At 37.4% G+C, this 15,536-nt stretch overlaps 1 protein-coding gene across 4 annotated transcripts in view; it reads right to left on the bottom strand.

Moving 5' to 3' along the window:
- Window positions 1–14,054, bottom strand: part of LOC148867161 (gamma-glutamyl hydrolase 2-like) — a 63,093-nt gene extending 49,039 nt beyond the window's left edge. Inside the window, exons 1-3 of one of the 4 annotated variants that reach the window (XR_016109966.1) lie at window positions 13,087–14,054; window positions 12,074–12,160; window positions 3,774–3,863 (exon numbers count right to left, since the gene is read on the bottom strand). Coding sequence is in view for 2 of the 4 variants with exons in the window: in XM_088978402.1 (XP_088834528.1) it covers window positions 3,774–3,863; window positions 12,074–12,160; window positions 13,087–13,539 (630 nt within the window). In the remaining 2 variants the exon portion in view is untranslated. The remainder of the gene's footprint in view (window positions 1–3,773; window positions 3,864–12,073; window positions 12,161–13,086) is intronic. The other 3 variants (XR_016109965.1, XM_088978402.1, XM_088978401.1) reach the window with 3 other exon arrangements.
- Between the last annotated feature and the right edge of the window lie 1,482 nt (window positions 14,055–15,536).

Genomic DNA, 15,536 nt, shown 5'->3' with positions numbered 1-15,536 from the left:
TTGTTACAAGCTTGAGAATCCCTCATAAAGGTCTGAAACCAAGAATAATCCACCTTTGTACTAAGTTGAACACTTCTGGACTAGGTTGAGCTTTGACTTCTGCTGTCGTAGACTGTGATCACCCTTACGATCTGTACTAGGACTGTCGAAGTCAGTCCTTCCACCTAGATTTGTTCCACACAGATCTCTCTTAGCAGCCGAATGGCTACTACCTGTTGCAAGGAGTCTAGTAGGGCATCGACTTCTGGAACAAACTCCCCTTGGGCCCTACAACCAAGGGAAACCCTAGATACAGACCTTGCTGTGTTCTACGGTCAACCCTAGGGTTTCTTCACAGCGGTCAAGATAGAAGAGAGAGAGGAAAAAAGGAATGGAGAAGAGCAGAAAAGTGGCGGCTGTAACCAGACAGACAGATTAGTGCTCTGATACCATGTTTGCTGGAACACAGCAGCCGAAGAAGAAGAAGACGAAGAAGAGAAGAGAAGAAGATTTGAGAATGGCGGCTCTACTACTTCAGCCGGCCCTACAATCTTATATAGATGTTTACAAAATAATGTTACATGAATGGACTAGAATGCCCCTTATTAGTGACGGGACACCTAGACAAATAAAACATTAAACAAGTTTAGGCCCAATAACTAAGGACTTAAAGACACAAATATGACTAACATAAACACTAAATCAGCTGAACCAACAAAAGATATTCAAATATTTATATATATATAGAATTTATAGAAAATATTAAATAAGGAAATCAGGCATGACAATCATATGCTTATCCGTATCTTCAATCTATTTGTATATTTGAGGAAATTATTTTTCAGAAACAAAACAGAATTTGAATTTCAGAGGTGTAAATTTAATCAGCAGTCTAGAAGAAATATGATGGATTTCACCATCTTTTTTTTTTTTTTTGATAAGTGATGGATTTCAACATCTTTCCTGCATTTGAAACAGAAAATCATAAAGCATAGTTGTCAAGGAACTTATCCTCTTATCTATTTATTTTTTTAAGTATTTTTTTCAGAAACACAACAGAACTCAAATTTAGAGGTACAAAAACATCCAGCACAATCTAGAAAAATGATGCCAGATTTGAACACCACTCCTGCATTTGAAACAGGAAAAAATAAAATAAGCATAGTTGTCAAGGCATCACCTACCTTGTCTTCAAGAAACCTGATTGGGTAACTACACACCAATGATCTGAAATTTGTAACCATATCATATAACATGGAGAAGATTGAATCAAATCAAATAGTGAATTATAATGTAAGTCCAAGTCATCTCTGTTGTTTTTGAAATTTACCAAAAAAACTAAAAATATATGCACATTATATACCATATCTATATCTATATCTATACTGCTATAAAGTACAAATGAGAGTGGAACTTTTGTTTGACAAAAATACCCCTATTTTTTTAATTTGGTCGTTCTCTAATTGTGAGGGTAGAAAATGTAATTTGAACTAATACTTTTCATTTCATTCAATCCCCTCTCATCAAGTCTTATATTTAAGGTATAAACTCCCATTTTCTATCATTGAATCATATTCTTGATTGCATACCCGTATTTTTTAATTTGGCCCCTCTCTAATTGTGAGGGCAGAAAATGTAATTTGACCAACTTTTTCACCTCATTCAATTATTTTTCATTAAGTCTTATATTTAATGTATTAACTCTCATTCTCTCATCGAATCCTATATTTAAGATTTTTTTTCTCAACAATAAATTCCATCAACTAGATGTATATCCAATATTTATATGTTTTAACAATATAAAACCCATGTTTAAAAAAAAAAAATAACCCAAAATGAAACCATTCTTTCATCCTGATGGTGGGTAAGCAAATTCCAGGTTAAGTGGGTTAACCATGATGTCATAGTCAAATAATAAAACTTTTAAAATAGAAATAAGTACAAAAAATTAAAAAAAAAAAAGTAGAAAAAACAGGGCACATCTCTAATATAATATTTTATGTTAATCATATTAAAGAAAAAATAAGTGTAATAAATAATAATTTTCTTTATTGATGTTGGAAATGAAATACAAAATTTAAAACTGACCTAAAAATGAAATTGTTTTCCTATTTGGTGGTGGGTCAACAATTCAACATTTTGGGTCAAATGTGTCAAGTTTTTTATGTCAGAACTAAATAAAATTTTAAAAAGGATAAAAACACAAAAAAATGAAAATTACAGAAGTTCACTATTATTTTATATCATATTAAAGAAAAAAAAGTGTGATAAACAAGAATTGTTTCTATTGATGATGGAAATGAAATACACAATTTAAAATTGACCCTTAAATGAAATTGTTTTTCTATTTGGTGATAAAGGTCAACAGTTCAACCTTTTGGAAAATGTGCCAAGCCTTGATATCATATAATTAAATAATAAAAAACACAAGAAATCATGAAACAAATGCAGAAATTTTGTAGAAAACATTTGGGCACATCTCTAATATTATACATTTATCATATCAAACAAAAAATAAAAAAGTTGTAGAAAATTTTGAAAACATATTATTACTATCAACATCATCTAAAATTGCCACATGCAAAGCATGTGCACGTTTGCTAGCCTACCACATATGCATCACAATCAAGTTTTACTTCAAAGTCAAGTAACAAACATATTATTTCTATTTAACCTACATATGCTGGAAAAAAAAAAAAAAAAACTCAGTAAAGTTCCTAAAAGGTGTTAAATAGTGTAAACAAAATTTATTCCAGTAACTGTCACCAGGGTTGGGGGTTATGGGTACAGGGACAGGCCATCCCCCATTGTATAGCCCCATGAAGAAAAAAAGGCTCCTTTAAATTGCAAGATTCAAATAGTAATTTTAAGATTTTCAGAAAAGGATTCAAATGTAAATTTAGAATTGGGAACCTTGGAATTCATGATTTGAACCATGAATGATAAATTCCGCCAACCATGTTGAACTTATGCCTAGGCAGAAAAAAAGAGCAAGGTGAGCACCTATCTTGGTGGATATGTTAAGTGTATGTCATTACCATCACCATATGGATGTCACAGGTATGCTAGGCATGTTTAGGTATCTGGATATGATAGACACATTTTTCAGAATGAGAAAATCAGAGGATGACATGCTTTAAGGTTTCCAGCACTCTTTATCTTTTTGGTCTTATGGATTTCCTAGATTTCTAATACCAGAATTTCATTTTGATTAGGAACAGATTATGGTCTTATGGATTTCCTATGGTCTTTTCAACAGATTATGGTTACCCATGTTCACAGAAAGGACGCCTCTTATGAATTTCAAATCATGTGCCAAAACACCATTGACATATAATCAGTAAGAAGTAACTAAAAAAGGAATATTAATAAATCTCATCTGCATAATTCTCCAAGCAAAAACCAACACCTGAGTGGTTTCATAAGGATTATTCACAAATTAGTGTCCAGAAAACTTGCAGGAGGTATACTTAATTATAGATTATCTCATTATCCATCAGTCCATCCATCCCAAGGTCAATGCGGTAACAAATACCATAATGTCATATTGTGGCCTCCCACTAGATCCAAACAGCCAAGCACGGGAAAAGAAAAGATTGGCATAAACTATCTGAAAACCATATCAATAAAATGGAAGTTGAGATATGCCATGTGGCATTCTTCGTTTTAAACTAACAGAACAACACGAGAGCATGACTCTTGACTCAACATGTAATCCAGTACTAAAATACCGAGAATCATGCCCACAATGAACCAGAAATAATGGGAAACAAAAATAAGGCAGGACTCATTACCTTGCTGATGATCATGCTAAGAAGTTCAAATCCCAAGCAAATAGCAAACAAAGGAAAATGGTCTCCAGAATCATTTTTCTCCAAAACATGCTGCAAAAAAGGTAAATGGCTTATGTTCATGAGTAATAGTAAGCTGGAAAAGATGCTATTCATAGTCATTTCTGAGGGGATTCTCTCCCCATTCTTCCCCAACAATATATATTTGTCCACTCACAGAGAAAAAGATAATATAGGAAACTAAGATAAAATTCAATAAATAAGTTCTCAATAAGGTATATGTTTGAAAACTCCCTAGGTATAACTAAGATGATAAGTGTTTCGACTGTTGCTACAGTAGTCCGAACAGGAAGAGGAGAAGAAGAAGAAGAAGAAGAAGAAGAGAAGAAGAAGAAGGGTCTGTCGAAAATCTGATGGGGTACCCATTCAGTCGACCCCCTTAATCTATTTAGGTTCTAATCATAGTTACAAAGACAGAAATGACCTTACTTAAGTGTGGGACAGAGTAACTCTAATAACACAGCCACATAAGCAAGTTAATAAACAGAAGAAGACTAAACTACCCCTATTCGGCACATCTTAACACCCCCTCAAGCTGGAGAATATATGTCATATAATCCTAGCTTGTTACATAGATAGTTCACTTTCCCTGAGCTTAGAGCTTTTGTAAACAAATCTGCCCACTGGTCATTGGAGCCCACATGTTCAGTATTTATCTCTCTGGCAAGAACCTTCTCTCTCACAAAGTGGCAATAACCTCTATGTACTTTGTTCTCTCATGAAAGATAGGATTGGATGAGATATGTAGTGCAGCTTGGTTGTCGCAATACAATTTCATAGGTTTATCCATGTGAAACCCAATTTCTTGTAGGAGATTCCTCAGCCACACTAATTCACAGGTAGTGTGAGCCATGGCCCTATATTCGGCTTCAGCACTGCTTCTGGCTACAACCGTCTACTTTTTACTCTTCCATGTCACAAGATTTCCTCCCAGAAATGTGCAATAGCCTGTAGTAGATCTTCTGTCACTCACTGAGCCTGCCCAATCTGCATCTATATACCCAACTACTTCAAGTTTTCCTCCTGATTTATACAATAGCCCACGGCCTAGAGCACCTTTCAGATACCTCACAATTCTAAGGATTGCATCCCAGTGAGGTATACGAGGGTTCTGCATGAATTGGCTCACCACACTGACTGCAAAGGAGATGTCGGGTCTCGTGATAGTCAGATAGTTCAGCTTTCCCACTAGTTGTCTATACCTTCCAGGATCTTCAAATATTTCTCCTGTATCCCTGCTCAACTTAACATTTGGTTCCATAGGGGTCTCAGCCGGTTTTGCACCTAACAGTCCTGTTTCTTCCAATAGATCAAGGACATATTTCCTTTGGCACAGATTCACACCTTGTTTTGACCCGGCAACCCCTATTCCCAAGAAATACTTTAATGTTCCAAGGTCCTTTGTTTGAAAATGATTTTGCAGAAATACCTTTAGTTTGTCAATCCCCAATTTATCACTACCAGTGATGACAATATCATCCACATAGACCACTAATAAAATCTTCCCAGCTTCTGAGTCATAGCTGAACACTGAGTGATCAACCTGGCATTGCTTCATTCCAAAACTCTTCACCACTTCGCTGAACTTCCCAAACCAAGCACGTGGAGATTGCTTCAACCCATAAATTGCTTTCTTCAGCCTGCACACCTTACCACCCTCCCCCTGAGCAACAAACCCAGGTGGTTGCTCCATATATACCTCCTCCACTAGATCACCATGGAGGAAGGCATTCTTTATGTCAAGTTGAAGGAGAGGCCAATCATACATAACTGCCAAGGAAATTAGGACACGAACGGAACCAATTTTAGCCACCGGTGAGAATGTCTCCATATAGTCCACACCATACACCTGTGAGTAACCTTTAGCAACAAGTCTGGCCTTCAGACGCTCCACACTACCATCTGGCAAGTATTTCACAGTATACACCCATTTACAGCCCACAGCATGCTTCCTAGGTGGAAGAGTAGTAAGTTCCCACGTTTGAGTATGTTGAAGAGCAGAAAGTTCCTCCTCCATTGCCCGCCGCCATCCAGGTGAACTAAGAGCTTCTTGAACATTGTTAGGTAGAGAAATAGAAGACAAAAGTGAAACAAACCGACGATGTGATGCAGAAAGACGAGATAATGAAACAAAATTGGAAATGGGATGGAGTGTGGAACTACGTTTACCTTTCCGTAAGGCAATGGGTAGGTCAAGATCTGAAGGTTCAGCAATAGGAGCCATGAGAGGATCCGCAGATGAGGTAGAAGCAGGAGGAGGGGCCGGTGTCGTTCGACGTGTATACACTTATCGGATCGGTGGTCGTTCAGCGGTGACCTGCACTGGATGAGGAGATGAGTCTACTCCAACAACAGCCTCTAGAACTGAATCACTGACAGGAAGAGGAAGAGGAGGTAAGGGTGAGGACAAGGGTGCTTCATGACTGGAGAAGAAGGGGACAGACTCAAAAAATGTGACATCAGGGCAGACATAGCACTTTCGGGCAATAGGATTGTAACACTTGTACCCTTTTTGAGTCCGAGAGTAGCCAAGGAAGACACATTTAATTGAGCATGCATCTAGCTTGTCTATTCCAGGACTCAGATTATGAACAAAGCACACACAACCAAAGACACGAGGAGTTAATGGAAACGGGGATAAAGTGGGAAACAAGATGGAGAAGGGGGACCGACCATAAAGAATAAAAGAGGGCATCCGATTAATGAGAAAACATGCAGTGAATACAGCATCACTCCAAAACCGTTTAGGAACATGCATGTGGTGAAGCATAGACCGAGCAATTTCAAGAAGATGACGATTCTTCCGTTCAGCCACCCCATTTTGTTGAGGAGTGAAAGCACACGAGGTCTGATGAATAATGCCATGCTGTTCTAAATACTGTTGAAATGCAGTAAGAAAGTATTCACGACCATTATCTGAACGGAGAATTTTGATTGGAACACAAAATTGTGTGCGTATTTCAGCATGGAATTTTTGAAAAATGGAAAATAATTCACTTCTTTCTTTCATTAAGTAAATCCATGTCATTCTTAAACAATCATCAATAAAGGAGACAAAATACTTGTACCCATTATAAGACTCTATTTTGATCGGACCCCAAACATCTGAGTGAACCAAAGAAAAATGACTCAACATACAACTCTCAACTCTTGGACTGAAGGACACACGACGGTGTTTACCAAACTGACATGACTCACATTGTAAAACTGACAACTGACTCAATGATGGAACCAACATCTTGAGGACCTTGAGAGATGAATGTCCCAGTCGGCAATGCCATTGTAGAGGAGTAAGGGAAGTCTGAAGTGCAACTGAAGATCCATCGTCGTCAAGGTAATACAATCCACCAGTTTCATGCCCCCCACCAATCTTCTTCCCCGTCTTGAGATCCTGAAAAACACAAGTGGAAGGAAAGAAGGTAACAGAATAGTTAAGAGCTTTGGTTATTTTACTAATAGACATAAGATTGAATGGAAACTTAGGTACGTATAAAACAGATGATAAAGGGACAGAAACCAAGTCAACAATACCAACACCACAGATAGAAGATGAGGACCCATTGGCAAGTGTAACAGTTTGTGGTGTGGAGGTTTCAGCAAGAGAAGAGAACACACCTGGAGTCCCGGTCATATGATCTGAGGCTCCAGAGTCAATAATCCATGAAGGAGTTTTAGATGGCATGCAAACGATACCTGATTGGGCATATGTGGCAGTGGTATGCTGTGAAGTAGTTCGAAGGAACCGTTCATACTCATCACGTGGAACACTCACCATCTCCCTCCCAAAAGTAGATGTAGATGTGGAAGGAGTTAGGTCTGCCAGTTTACTGTCACTAATAGCAACCTCGCCTGCTACAACATGATTAGCCAATTTAGAGGGAGGGCCATGTAGATCATAACAGAAATTCACTGTGTGTCCATCCCTACAACAATGAGTACACTTCCTTGTAGAGTTATTTTTTCCTCTACCACGGCCTCCCCCTGAGTCACGGCCACCCCTACCAATCATGGAATTGCCACGGCCCCCTCTGGAATGACCTCCCCCTCTTGTACTATGTCCACCACCTCTAGCTGTCACAAGTGCTGATCTATCATACTGTGTGGGGTTCTCTGTCTGGCCCAAAGAGATTCTACGAAGTCTTGAGAATACTTCCTCAAGTGTAGGAAGATTAGAGCCCCCCAATATTTGAGCTCTAACTGGTTCATATTCCGACTTCAGCCCCACTAAAAATCTTGTAACATCTAGCTGCTCCCTTTGCTGTTGCTGAACTTGAATATCTGGAGTAAGGGGATGATAGACATTGAGTTCATTCCTTATATTCTTCATGCAGGCATAGTACTCTTCTAGTGTTTTGGTTTCTTGTTGCAAATCAAAGTACTCCTGATACAACTGATATACTCTTGCTGTGTTATCTTGTCCAGAATATAGCTTCTTAGCATGCTCCCATATATCCTTACCGTATCAAGGAACATGAAGTTGGCACTGATTTTGGGTTCCATACTATTCCACAGCCAAGTCATGATTTGAGCATCTTCTTGTTCCCAATCATCAAACCCTGGAGAGTCAACCGGTGGCTTCTCATCTCTAACATGCTTTGCTTTCTTCTTTGCCTTGAGAAAAACTTCCACGGATTTATCCCATGTAACATAGTTCTCCCCATTTAGCTTAATTGAGGTCATTTGTACTCCTAGGTAGTCGGAAGAAATTACTACACTAGGTTTCTGATCATTGTAGCCATCTCCTATTGCTGCCATTGTACCTTTTTCACAGTTGTCTCTAACTTTACTTCTCAGCTACAAGCTGATTGATGTTGTTCACAGTTTGATATTTCAGCCCCTATTGCAGCCTCTAAATACCACTGCTGACTTCACACACTTGTTCTTATTCACACTACTGCTGACTTCACACACTTATGTCCCACATAAACATCAGTTTACCATTCACTAATCACAAGTAGAGGCCCTCTTACAACCACTCAAGCACCACAACACAGCCAAATCTACTGCACCCAGTTCAGACTTATTTACACACTTAAGAGGGCATTACACAACCACAAGGAGTTCAGCAAGGTCACTGCTTCTACCTTATACCGTATCAAGAGGGCATTACACAACAGCTTACAGCAGCCCTACACATTCGGCTATTACACAACAACTTACAACAGCCCTACACATTCGGCTACTGCACACACAGCCCTTCCTAGGGCAACAATGAACCTAGTTCTCTAGGTTCTACTCAGTACAACAGCTTCTTGTAGGGTTTCTACCCAGAAATATAAGTAACACTAGAAGAAGAAAGAACCGACCTTCCTTTGAGAACATCAATCAACCATTCACTACTAAAGTCATTTTCCTTGTTGAAGAAGGTTATGCACAGCAGAGAGACAAGTTGTACTGTTTCTGACCTAGGGTGAACCAGTTCTCTCCATCGACTGATCAAAAACGAAGGTGAAGAGTCACGAACAGTGCTGAGGTGCTTTACCAACCGACTTAGGTCAGGAGCATTGCTCTGATACCGTGTTTCGACTGTTGCTACAGTAGTCCGAACAGGAAGAGGAGGAGGAGAAGAAGAAGAAGAAGAAGGGTCTGTCGAAAATCTGATGGGGTACCCATTCAGTCGACCCCCTTAATCTATATTAGGTTCTAATCATAGTTACAAAGACAGAAATGACCTTACTTAAGTGTGGGGCAGAGTAACTCTAATAACACTGCCACATAAGCAAGTTACTTAATAAACAGAAGAAGACTAAACTACCCCTATTCGGCACATCTTAACAATAAGAATTCACACCAATGTTTTTTTTATTTTATCAATAACAGAAACTTTATTAAGAATTATGAAGCTTTAGGTACAAAAAAGGGGGAGATAAAGAGTCTTATCTCCCCATCAGAAAACTACAATGAAAGAAGATTAAAAATTAGCCCAAAAAATAGCCTCCCTATTCACCCCTTGCTTGGCCAACCCATCTGCAAAAGAATTAACAGTCCTTTTCACCCAGCTTTATTGTATCTCAATGCCTCTACATAGCCATAAGAATTTTTTGCTTTTCATTATTGTAACTCCACAAGCCACTGTCCTCTTTCTTCAACCAGCTAATCACCACCTTTGAATCACCTTCTAAAATCAGCCGACTGATATTTAGTTCCCTTGCTCTTTGAACCCCTTCCAAAGTTGCAAGGATCTCAGCCCTAATAGAGTCTCCTTCTCCAATAGGGCCAAAGAATAAAGCAATAACAATCCCTTCGTCATTCCTGAAAACTCCCCCAATCCTCAAGGGCCCTGGGTTCCTTATGCTACTGCCATCAAAATTCACTTTTATAAATCCAGAGGGAGGAGGGGACCACAAGGGACTAAGAGTCCTCTTACACAGAGTAGAGGTTGCTATCTCTTTCCAGTTTCTTAACAGGTCAGCAATAGGAAAGTCTAAGAACAGTTCCATAGTTTTTAGCCAGTAGGCAGCCCTTAAAGGTATTAGGTCTAATACTTCTTCCAAGGATCCTTCCTTTTCTGAAAATATTCGAGAATTTCTTTCCTCCCATAGTGACCAACACACTGCTGCCCTAATACTCCTCCACATCATCTTCCCTCGCTTCTTAGGCCATCTGAAAAACGAAGGGGAGAACAAACCTTGGACACTCTTAGGAGGGTTCCAAGTACACCCAAAGCGAGAAAGTACCCACTCCCAAACAGTTTTAGTAACCTTACAAGAGACCAAAAGGTGGTAACCGGATTCCCCATCATCTTTACAGAGAGAGCATCTAGTAGGAAGTAAACAAGAATTGGGTCTCTTTTTCTGAAGTAGATCATTTGTATTTATTATTTCCAGGAAAATTTCCCAACAAAAAAACCCAACCTGAGGAGGAATGGGCTTGCTCCAAAATTCCTTAATCGGAAATGACACACCAGCAGGGACAGATGACTGAGTTAAGGTTTCAAAAAACGAAGCACAAGAGAAGGTACCTGAAGTAGAAGGGATCCAAATTCTGGTGTCTTCCCTATTAGGAACAAGGAAGAAATTCTCAAAGATGGCTAATAAAGGTAAGAGGCTGTCCAAGTCTATATCCCTAATTGCCCTTCGCAGGCCGAGGTTCCACCCAAAACCAGAAGTGGAGTCTGAAGGAACTAAAAAAGAAGAGATAGGTTCATTTTTCAAATCTGACAAAGCATACAAGGAAGGAAACCGGTCCTTCTGAGGTGAAACCCCAACCCAAAGATGTTCCCAAAATTTTGTTCGATTGCCAGAGTTAACATCGTACCTAATCCAAGGGGAGAAAAGAATCCACACCAATGTTGTGTTTGGGTAACCATGAAGCAATGATTTGAATTTCATTTCCCCATCAATTCCATGGCATTTAGCTAGCACCCTCACCCTAGCCCTAGGAATTTCAAAACCTGCTTGCTTCTATCCAAATATCAAAGTCCATAAACTTGTGGCATTGGAGGGCCACTGATTTCATTTCTCCTCCCAATTTGTTTCTTTTCTTTTTTATTTTTTTGATAAGTATCCTCCCAATTTCAATGCAGCCCCAAATCTCCATGCTTTGGCATCTTTCTTTTCCCAATTTCTAATTTGCGTTGGAATACCAACAATAGATCTAAGGTCCAGTGATAAAGACTTGGAAAAAATTACCATTGAAAGGGAACTATGAGATCGATTAGGTGTGGTATCCTCCAAAAATATAAACATTAAGACTGTTGGCTGCTATGAGCATTTTCAAAATATTTGTACCCAAAGGAAAATACAACATAACTTCCTTGCTAATAATAATGAATACATGGATTTTTTTTTCAATCAATAATAAATACATTGACATTGTGATCTCAGAAAGAGCAGAACTGTAAAATTTTTTCAGTGAAGCTTGAGTCTTTGGAGGTGATTGTTAGCAAGGTGGAATGGAACTTGAGGCGATGGACCGGTAACTCAAGGCTGTTTGTGGGAACTTCGGCCAGCCATTTTTCTGATCATTGGCCATCTATTATATTTTGATTTCTATGTATAGGAGCTGAATGTATATGTTATGTGCATATATACAGGCACACTTTTTGTATACAATTGAGGGTTCCTAACCCTCCTTTACAGTCTATACTTAACAGAACTACTTCCACCATTTATAATAATGATAACAATAATTATAATAATAATAATTAAAAGCATAGGCATCATTAGCTATTTCAATCATGGTTTACCACATGAATGTATATATCAAAATAATGAGAGTTTGCCTCTTTTGCAGTAAAGTACCTTAAAATTTCTCTCCACGATCTCATAGTATAAACCCCTTTTAGTCCTCCCTCCAGTAAAGAGCACTCCATTGACCAGACTGAGCTTCTGCAGTAAATGGGAAATATTGTCATATCTATTTCCATATAACTAGCAGAACAAAATGGAGAACTGGAGATGGGAAAAACACCATGAAAACACCATGAACCTTAATAAAATACCTAGACTACCTAGTATGGAACATTGTAGCAATTAAAAGCAAAAGAGAGCCAAACCGTTTTTAACAAAGGCTAAAGATAAATATTTATAGCCTGTTTAAAATGATCTATAACAACTGGAGAACCAATGCAACAAGTGTACTACATGAACTATGAAAGAGCTTCAACTTCTGAATGCTCCAATTTGCTTATGAGAGAACGGTACTGTAATATCAATATCTAAGAATTAATAAATTATCCTTAATAATACTACGATAATACTGGATGCTCCAATTTGCATATGAGAGAACGGTACACAATCATGTTATTCCGTGATGAAGGAAGAAGAAAAGAACGACAAGGAAAACTAGTGTTCCTATACAATGTTGAGGAGCGGAGAACTAGCACTAACCCAATTTTAATTATAAATTAGGTGTCTCAATGCCGCGTGAAATGAAATTACTCTTTCTTTTTCTGGGTAGTATAGTATTAAAATTTAAAACCCAAAATATCCTCATCTAAATTGGAGCGATTTCCCATTGCAATGAAAAATTCGAAATGCGTGCATTTCTTGTAAGACGGAAATGGGTGAACATTTTGTCAACAATCTGAAACTGCTCTGTTTGGTAGGTTAACTTGTGCCCTAAAAATTAAATCCAGTGAAAATCTGATTAAAATATTAAATCCAGTGAAGATCATTTCATTCCAAGTGATTCCAAACGACCAATTAAAATATTAATGGACTCCAGCTTCTACGAAAATGTAATTTCCTAGCTTCAACAAGGAAGGGCGTGAAGCATTAAACCTTCCCAATTTCAAGGAAAACGAAGCACTCACTTCAGCGAGAATCTCCGCTGGCTCATTATAGATGAGAGGAATAACGCGAGCACCAGCAGATTCTACGAATTTCACATAAGAGGCAGCAATATACGAGGCATTGGTAGCGTTGTTAAGCCTTCCGGAAGCACCATCACCGGGATGACTCAAAATCCCAATCACCGGCCGAAAATAAAGCGCGGCATCAGAAGTCGGAGAGCTCGACAACCGCGGACACCCAAGACCAACCTCGCCGGGCAGTAGAATCGACTGAGCTTTCGCGGAATTCATCTCCTTGGACAAAGAAATCAAAAGAGGAGTCCATAAGCAATTCCAAATTTCCGAGTACCGAGCAGACGACAAGGACGAAGAAGAAGCGGAAGAAGCGACGCGATGCTGAGAGTCGTTGGTGTCTTGTTCGTGTTGATTGTCGGAGAAATCAGAAATGGAGTTACAGTGGAATCGAGAGTGCATTTTCGAAAACTGACGACGAAAGAAAGAAGTTAGGGTTAGCGACGATGAGGAAGCCAGAAAAGACGATGGTCATGCAAGAACGAGGGCCACTCTTCTGGTTCTGGACATCGATAGCCGGCTGTCTCGTTCTTCTTAGACCGCAGGGTTTGATTTGATAGAACGTAAGGCGATGAAGAAGCATCAACCATGGACACTGGTGCGTTAAACAAACAGTGCGTTACAAGTCAGAGTCAAGTTTGTTAAAAAAAGCTGGTCCAATTTATCCCAGTGAATGTGAGAAGTGAGAACACTGTATCTATATGTGGATGTGTGAGAGAGAGACGGAGAGAGAGAGAGAGAGAGAGAGAGAGACAGTGTTCAAATTAAAAACAACAGGAAGAACCGAAGAATCGAGAAGAGGTAAGATCATATGTTCTCCTTTCTCATGGACGTTGAGATTGGTAAAAGCCGGTTGGCTACACGTGTAGGCATTCGACATGTTTCGTCGTGGGTCGTGGCGGTGTTGTGTAGGCTAAAGGCTTGACTCTAGGTAAGACACCGCAATTTATACTCGACGCAAGGTTTAAAGTATGGAAAACGTGAAGTGTATAAGAAAGGCAATTTTAATATATGTAACCGTATATATGTTGGATATGCATGTACGTTAGAGAAAATCTAAGATGCGTATAAATATGTTTGGAAATATTATAAATACTTTAATAAATTATATAATTAATTAATATTGTCAAATATAAGATCTCAATAAAGAAATATATTATAGTTAATTATAATTTTATTAAAAATCTTATGCATAACTATAATTTATAAAATATACTTCTTAAGTTTTAAAGTTTTATGGGATGAGAAAAACCAAACTCTCCTATCCAACCATAAAATATGCATTGGCACAACTTCTATGTGAAAATATAATTAATAATTATTTATTGTTTAAATAATTACTATTTATTATTCATTTTCAAAAATTATAAAAAATAAATAAGCATTATATAATATATTCAAAAAAATAGTTATTAAAGAAGAAATTTCAATTGTGGATATGATAGATCATCCATAGAATTATAATATATTCAATCATTGTGATCAAATGATAAAATATAATTAATTATTTATTTTTTTAATTAAAAAATAAAAAATAATTATTATTAAAGAAGAATTTTCAATTGGTCTATGGATATGATAGATCATCCATAGAATTATAATGTATTCAATTGTTATGATCAAATGATAAAATATAATTAATTATTAATTATTTTTAAATTTTATAAATATAAAAAAAAATAAAAAATATATCTATTAAAAAAGAAATTTCAATTGCTCTATGGATATGATAGATAAATCCATAGATCTAATACATATTTAGTCTTTATAGGCAGAGAAAAAATTTACATTTTCAATTTTTTTGTTAATTTATATTTTCCCCAAATATTTTCATGAAATTTTTATAAACCTATTGATAGCACAAAAAATTGTGATTTTGAATGTATGAAATGTAGATCAACATAAATTTAAACATTCAAGAAAAAAAAGAAATCACAACATATTATAAAATATTGAAAAATTTTACCTATTTTTGCCATATTTTTTCAAAATTTGAAAAATCTTTAAAAAAAATAACGATCCACACATGTTTCTTGCAAAATTTTGCAAATCTAGTATTCTAGGAATAGAGTTTGGAGTTTGAGTCATTTGGGGTGAAAGAAGGCTTATTTCGGGGAAAAAAAGCTTACTTTTCCCCTTTAAATTCTTTTAGTTTTTGGACATATCTTTTTCATTGATACGCTACCAATACGCCCTGATACACCCCTAATACGCTTCTGATACGCACTGATACACCCCAATACAGGTCCGATACGCATGAAAAAAAATGAAACATCCAGTTTTCATGTGTATCTTGTATTGGTTTTTAAAAGATACAATACGATATGCCTCGTATCGGGTGTATCGTATCGAAATTTTAAACCTTTTCCCGACGGCCATGGAATAGGTATTTTGGCTTA

The sequence above is a fragment of the Nelumbo lutea genome, chromosome 3 (genome assembly GCF_056320005.1).
Source record: "Nelumbo lutea isolate HS-2025 chromosome 3, American lotus-T2T, whole genome shotgun sequence".
Taxonomy (NCBI): Eukaryota; Viridiplantae; Streptophyta; class Magnoliopsida; order Proteales; family Nelumbonaceae; genus Nelumbo; species Nelumbo lutea.
This window is presented reverse-complemented; position numbering and strand designations above follow the sequence as displayed.